This window comes from Formica exsecta, unplaced genomic scaffold (genome assembly GCF_003651465.1).
Source record: "Formica exsecta isolate Colony F162 unplaced genomic scaffold, ASM365146v1 scaffold138, whole genome shotgun sequence".
NCBI classification, from domain to species: domain Eukaryota; kingdom Metazoa; phylum Arthropoda; class Insecta; order Hymenoptera; family Formicidae; genus Formica; species Formica exsecta.
Genome location: NW_021848711.1, coordinates 18,785 through 26,703, shown reverse-complemented (window position 1 = coordinate 26,703; position 7,919 = coordinate 18,785). Strand labels below are relative to the sequence as shown.

The window sequence follows — 7,919 nt, the reverse complement described above, 5'->3', positions numbered from 1 at the left end:
ACGACGCTCAGTTCGAACACCAGCATCAGCATCAACACGCTCGTGATCGTCCACATGAGGAAGAACTTGGTGCGCAGCAGGAACCTGAGGAAATTGTGGTGTAGATAGTAAACGAGGATCGGCGTCGCCAGGAAGACGACGGTCGTGCAGAGGACGGCCTGGGCGGCGATCACCGCCAGAATCGGCACCACCAGCAGCGGCAGCATCGCGTCCACGGAGATTTGTTTGGCACCCGCGCGCCAGCCGCACGGATTACGCAGCCTCTCCCAGACGGTCATACTTCGTCATCGACGGAACGGCCCTTCACACTGACATACGTACGCGAAAACCGACCCTTGCCTTGCGCACCGCGTCTCGACGTTTTCGTTTTCCTACCCGGCAGGACCGACAACATGGAGCAACGATCGGAAAGATCGCGGAACAGTAATAGATAACAGCACTACACTCATCGTTTTACTTCGTTTTCGAAAAAATACGTACTTTCATCACAGAACTCAAGCGCGTAATGTCTATAAAAATTCGTGACCCTGATTTAAAAAAACGCGACAAAGGTGCATTCGAAAATCTTAAGGTGCCTTTACATGGCAGCGTCAAGCGTCGAGCGTTAAGCGTCTGCGCAGAATATTGTTGCTCGACCGAATTCATATCACTCATCATGCTATTAGCCGCAAGAAGCTGGAATCTATCTCATTTAGATTCCTGCGCAATGATTTCTGCGCAGACGATCGATGCTCGATGCTGCCATGTAATGGCACCTTTACCTGTGGGATAAAGTAGAATTTAATCGACCAATCAGGACAAATAAATGTTTGCTCCTTTCGTCCTGATTGGTCAATTAAATGTACTATTTCCACGGATTGGATTTCCGAACGCATCCTAAAGTGTGAAGTGAAGTATTTTTGAATCTCGCGCAAGAGCTTGTGAGATCGGACGGTGGCGCTGTTTTTGGGAGCAACGATGAAGTTGGTGTTGTTCCGTGTGCTTGACAATTGTTGACAGTTGCGGTGGACCCCACTTGGCGCGAGTAATGTCGTATTAAACGAGGTACGTCGCGTGATCGATGACTGACAGATCGGTCACGATGCTCCCGTAGAATTTCTCGCACCGCTCCGATGGTTATTGCTCTAAAAATCATCGATCTCCGCCTGCATGAGAAGTCTGTTTCTTATTTACTTGCACGATGTTACACTTTCTATACTTGAAGTGAAATATTCGCGGGAATAAAGAATAATAAACTGCAAGAAAGTACAGAGAGAGAAAACACAATGGAAAAAAATATTGAGGATTGAATTTCACACATAGGCTTCTGTTCCTATTAATTGTATTTATACATTTTACATATTGTGAACGGGATATGCACACGTATATTCGTGTTTTAGAAGACAGCAGGAAAAAGAAACGAGGTTACTGAACTGAACAGGTTATTTCTTGATCTCTTAATTTTCTTGATTTCTTGATTTCTTGATTTCTTCATCATCTGTATGTAGCGAAAATCGCAAGGCAGAGGTATTCCAATTTTCTCAGCACATTTTTTTAACACTTGCTGCATATACTTTCTGTATGACAATTAATCTACAACACTAACACTTTGAAAATGTATAAACAGTAAAATCTAAGTAGAAAAAATTATAGCTTAAAGAAAGTGACCAAAAATATAAGATGTATTGATTTTAGTTGCACTTCTCGCATTCTTGTATTTCAAATGGAACTGGTACATGTCTGAGCTTTGCAATATGGAGGAATATGAAACAAAGTGAAAAAATATGAACAAACTCTGAAAGTTAAGACCAAGAAATGAAGATTCGACTGATTTCGCGCGAATGAGAAACGGATAGTGAGAATATGACACAAATTAAAAATACGCTCGACGCGGCATGGAGGGGGCAAATACACAAAAAAATAATACGAATAGTAAATGTGTTCTCTTAATTATCAACTTTGTGATGAGAATAACGAAGGTCAGTCGTTATCATCGTCAACGATTCGCTGTTTATCGGCGTCGTCGCGTGCTCGATTATGAAAAAAATTTGAATTTGATGCTATGCGCGAATACGTGAAAATTTTGATTGAAATCTTTATGTTTATTCGTGGAATAAACATAAAGATTTCGTGGAATAAACAATGGAAATGCGACAATCGATACATAAGATTAATTTTTCCACATCGAAAGATAGATAGATTTGAAAATTGAACGCACTAAAATTATATCCCGTTTAATTAAACCAAACAACTATATGTTGATATATATATATTTCTTACTATCTCCAGATTCTCATAAATCATTGAGAGGCGACAATAATTTTCCTTCTTCCAGAGAAACATCTTATCTCACCGGCCCGTTTTAATTTTATTTCAATTAAATGGACTTTTCACTAAAAAATTGCTTGTGTCTTTATTATCGCATTATTATCGCATTGTCGAGGGACGAGAGACTAATTAAAGCACGACTGAGCGTAGAATTCCATTAAGATAATCAGTCACCATAATAATCGGCCAACTGTGCGAGTTAAAGATTGATCGATGATCACGTCGCGCGGCTGTTGTGCACTGAACTGTGTTCTCAATTGTTCGCACATATTCGCGATTATCGCATTGTTTGCCGCGCCTAGGGGGATCGTTGAACATTGCAAGAGGAGAGGGTTGCATTTTTGTCTGCGTGCATCGTGTCTTAAAGATGCTAATATTATCTGTAGCTGTGGAAAAATATAATTCGTGATAATGAAGCCCCACAAGAACATATTCATAAATTTATTATATTCTGAATAACATACTGGAAGAGAGAAAAAGAGAGGGCATTGAGTTATATAATCTTAATTCGATTACTGCTTCCATTTCGATGATACAATAAAATTAGGAGGATATTTTTAATTCATCAAGATTAATGCCAATCACCATTGACGAATAATTGAATAATTGTGGAAAAGAGATTAATGATTAATTATCTTCAACTTTATCTATAATGTACAATAAATATTTGATAAATATTATATTCTTTTTTCTATAATCCATTTTTCTATTAACACTTTTTAGTATGACAGTTATTGTTCAGCGATTATCGAAATGTATCGCGATTAGCGAGCGTTATATATCGCGAATGATTACGTATATTACTACTGTCTTTCCGAGATCAATTGCCTGTTATCGCCTGTATCACACATATACCATATTTATATAGCAGTCTCATTATTTCTCAATAGGTTGGAGTGGGATCATCGCGCTGTGCAGTTCACAACTTTTTCGTCGTAGAGAAAAACCGATTGGAGACGCCGGAGGCTCGACTACGGATTTCCCCTTCCTGGTTGTGGATAGCAATAGTTAGTACGCGACGCCACCCCAAGCTGAGGAGATTCGAGTCGGAGACACAAAGTTGAAAAAGCAGGAAGAGTGTGCATTCGTTCGTCGACGCGCGCGGATAGATTGTGTTAGAACTGCACGCACTGACGAGTAACTTAACGCTGAGTTTAATCAAGTAAATTTCACTATTATATCTGTAATATAGCGATAATATAGCTTCGTAAAGTGTTCTTGAATAAATGATTCAAATTGTGTAAAAACAGATTTTTTTGCAATAGTTTTTAGTAGTTAAAGATAGTGAGTTTTTTCGGAAATTAATTTTTTTTTAGAAAAGCTAATAAATAACAAAATCATGAATGATAATCTCTTTTGGTTTTTTTCCTAATTACAAATTGGCTTTCACTTTTTTATCAAAGGATCATTAAGATTAGGTTTGATTCTTTTACACGTCTATTAATAAATAAAATTGTAAGCAAGAAGAGACTACAAATCGTTTATCCAGGCTTACTTCATCTTTTTTCTCTTACCGTATTTTTATTTGTGTACTCTGAAATATTTTTTTATAATCGTATTATTTGGAAAAACTTGCAGGTTTCTATTGTTAAACTATATTATGACAAAATATATCGCAATAAGATTGCGATTGTTACTCTTCAGTATCATCATATATAGCAGTTGCATTTTTTTACATATATGTATATCTAACAAAATGTTTAAGATTTATTTTTTTCACACTCGAACGAATATCGAATAGCAATTAAGGGGAACTTTGCCATTGTCTTAAAACAATGCGAAGATACTCGAATTATTTTTCTTGCAATTGTCTTCCATTTTCTATTTCAAAAAATATCAAAACAAGTCGAATCCTATTGATTGAAGAAACAACATATATGATGTTTGATCGTTGCGTCGAGCTGTTTAGCGCAGATTTGAATCGAGAAGAAAAATTTTTCAGAAAGCAGTGGTTTCGTCTTTTCAGATCATCATTTGATCGAATTTACGAACGGATTGTCACATGTTTTAAGAAGCGATAACGAACCAACATCGTCGGCACGAGAGCAAGTCGGCAGATAAGAACCTTCTGGTATTGGTAGACCAGGTCGTGTCTGGGTCGGGCTTGTAGTAATGACTTCTCATATAGCTCGTGTCGCTGCGGAATGGGTGGTGATAGCGATGGTGGTGGCGAGTTTCTTGGCAATGCTGGTAATAGTGACGATAGTGATGTTATTGAGGAGTCTATGAAACCGAAGTTACTGCTCTTTGTTGCTTTGTGAAAGTTCGATGAAGCTTTCGAGCTTCTCGTGGAAAGCTGCAAACTAGTGATTATAATTGCGAGGAATACGTGGGGATGTTATGTAAGCCATAGTCGTTCGACAAACACATTCGATATTTAGGATCAGAATTTGCAACGTGCTGCAATGTTGCGTCAAAGTCGCGATATTTTCTCTATCTATCAAAAGATAGATACGGTCAGATGGAATTGACTACGATATCAGTTTTGCATTTTTTCTTTGGTTGTGAGAATATTGATATACGGTCTTTCGCGTCTCTTAGTTTCCATAAAATGTTTGATTGTTTTTTATTTGTACACCATGTATTCACAATGTATATTCGTTGATGGTACATCGAAAATCTGCGATTTGTTAAAACAAGAGTTAATTGTCAGAGTCCGGACCCAGTTTTTAATTTTCAAATAACGTATGAAACGATGTATAGCAACCATGTCAACACGTGTCGTCTTACTAAGCATGATCGGTTTACTAGGAAATCTTGGTGTTTCAGATGATCAAATTACTTCGTCAAAGAATGCACTTCAAAATCAATATGAAAATACCTTGTGTGCGTGGTTAAGTTTCGATGAAGTGGCGATTTATGAGGAAGATGCGCGGTTGAAGACCGAAGATCCAGAAGAGGAGGACGAGAAGGAGCGTGACGAACGACGGGGTCCAGGGATGTCTACGGTGTCAACCAATAAATTGCAGATTTTATGGGATCACTTCATCCATGCTGAACCTCAGAGTTACGAGGTATTAGCATGATTTTTGAGATTAATGCTTTCTCTATTCCTCTTCATTGTGGTTTTTATTCCTTCCTCTCTCTTTATTTTTTTATAAAAAATTTTTATAAAATTTTTTCATTGTCATTTTAGTAAAACAAAATTCGACTTTATTTACAATAAATTTATTCTGAGGTGAATTTTCCTTTATGCGCATATCATTTTATGCGATATAACTGTATGTAGCGCAGTAATAAATTGCTATTTAAGTTCAACATTAACTGCAATTTGAAGCCTATTACTTTCCATTATAATTGGATTGTTTCCATAGACCGCTGCATTATAGTTTACGGACGGAACGGATGCCTTACAAGTTATCTGCACTTTGTCTGTCAATATTTCGTAGGGGGAAGTTGAGATAATATACATATATACTCTTATTATTGTCATTACCAATAAGAAATCATTTCATTGTTCAAAATTAATTTTGTGAATTTTTCATGCTTGGTTTAATGGAATTAATTATAAATTTCTTGATTTTTATTTTTAATAATAAGCATATATATTTTATTGTGAATGATTATTTTCATTGTAAATCGATAGTACATGCTCAATTGCACGATTATATGCGATAGTAAACAGTTTAGTTATCACACATATTAAAGGAACTTTTAGACAATCCTATTTTTGTTAACGAAGAATATTGAAAATTTATAGTGCTTTAGCTTCATATATCTAATGCCTCTTATTATAATAAATTGCATCATATATGCAAACCGTAAGCAGCAAGTGCGCTACAAGTATGTCATTTTGCAATGCTTAATCATAATGTTTTTCATGTTATATCCACCAATGTTGATTAGTGTATCGCATGCGAGCAAATTATCTTCAACTTTGGCAAGTAAAGAGCAAAATATCTCTGCTCCTTTTTATCTCGAGCATGGTTGCGTATCCATCGGCTTCCTCTTTATGATACGATATTTTAATGTAGTTTGTTTTTTCTTACAAGCGATATCACAAACGTTAATGAATTCGTATTTATGGATTACGTGTAATTAACGACAATACTAATTATATTTTTTAATTTTACACACATAAATGCTTCTACGAGTTATATACGCATGCTTTTTGTTAACGAACGATATCTGCTTGCTTCGATATATGTAGTCTTTGAAATATGTTGACAATGATTACGCTCATTAGCGATAATCTCAATGTGTTGTTTCAGAAATCATCTTGGCTTGATATATTTCTGGCGGAATTTCTCGCACAGATTAAGGAAGGCAAAGACGTAAAAGATGTTCTATCTTTCTGGTGAATATATCTCTCACATCATTTTACGTTATTAATCTACTTATTATTTTATGTACAAATTATAAAATCTCGTAAAGTTTATTGCGCGATACTTTCCTGAAAACATATCCGATTATACGCTTATTTTTATGACTTATCATCTTCACCTCAACCACAATATGAATATTCGATTACACCTTTGCGGTTGAGGCGAAAATTTTTTTTACTACAGCTAGTTTCATTGACGTTTTACTTAGCAGTTTATTCTAATATTCTCTTATCTTAATCAAATTTAAAATTATTTGAATACTTTAAATATTTGATCAAATTTAATAGTTAATTACAATATATACACGTGTATAACATAAAAAGCCATTACGCGTGAATGGCAGTATGAGTAGCACGTGAGTTGCTGGAAATAATAGATATACGTGAGCCATAATCATTGTATCTCATTGATAATTCGTATCAGATAACTCGCATACCTCCACTGTTGAGTAAGACTATAAAAAGATATGTATATCAAATATTTATATGCTTGTATTAATCTTAGTTCGGTTGGTGGCGGCGGCGTGTCAACTCTCGTGGCTTGCGAATTACTATCGGATGTGCATGAACTATGCGGGAAGAGAAACAATGGCAGCGAGCTGGTTAGTCTACGAAAGTATTTGGTCCAGGATCGTGGTTGGCGTTATCTGGCGGTGCTACATCTATTGGATGTACGCGGTTTGTCTTGCGGTCGCGAACTGGTCACGTTGTTGGTCGCTCTCTATCCAGTCGCGTTCCAAGAGGGGACTGCCTATTCGAAAGCTAACTTGTCCACCATATTGCAAAAGTCCGATGGCGAATCTATCGTCGTTGGATCGTCAACACGCAATCAATACGTGAAATTTCACTGTAACGATGATGTCGTCGACACGGTAGACATTGTTTTGCACGCGAAACGCAAGATTATTAAAGGTTTCTTTCACGAGAGCGATGCACCTTCGCGTGGGAAATCAGCTCGCAGACGATCCATCGCTGACGCTGCAAAATCTCGTAAATCCATCAATCACAACCAAATGAAATCGTCATCGACTCTAAAATCTCGACGCAACACACCCGAGAATGCGACGAGCAGCGAGTCTGAGCTATTGACGGACGGCATCGATCCAGCGCGTTCCCTCACTCTGAAGATCCGTCTGAATCCGATGGACTTCGAATACTTCACGTCGGTCGTCAGAAGCGATGAGGAGCAGAAATGGCAGGCCGAGTTATATGAGCTGCCACCTCGCCCTGTGAGAAAAATACCGCGTGATTATATCGATGAGAGAATCCAAGACGTATTGAATGCCGA

At 37.2% G+C, this 7,919-nt stretch overlaps 2 protein-coding genes across 2 annotated transcripts in view; one reads left to right on the top strand and one right to left on the bottom strand.

Moving 5' to 3' along the window:
* LOC115246055 (palmitoyltransferase ZDHHC23) overlaps window positions 1-549 on the bottom strand; it is a 2,500-nt gene extending 1,951 nt beyond the window's left edge. Inside the window, exon 1 of the mRNA XM_029824642.1 lies at window positions 1-549. Within this exon, the coding sequence (XP_029680502.1) occupies window positions 1-278 (278 nt within the window). The 5' untranslated portion in view covers window positions 279-549.
* A 3,897-nt stretch (window positions 550-4,446) lies between these two features.
* The window catches only part of LOC115245989 (lysosomal-trafficking regulator), a 16,697-nt gene continuing 13,224 nt past the window's right edge, over window positions 4,447-7,919 (top strand). The window contains 4 exon segments of the mRNA XM_029824532.1: window positions 4,447-4,649; window positions 5,077-5,321; window positions 6,519-6,604; window positions 7,137-7,912. Of these exon segments, the coding sequence (XP_029680392.1) occupies window positions 4,643-4,649; window positions 5,077-5,321; window positions 6,519-6,604; window positions 7,137-7,912 (1,114 nt within the window). The 5' untranslated portion in view covers window positions 4,447-4,642.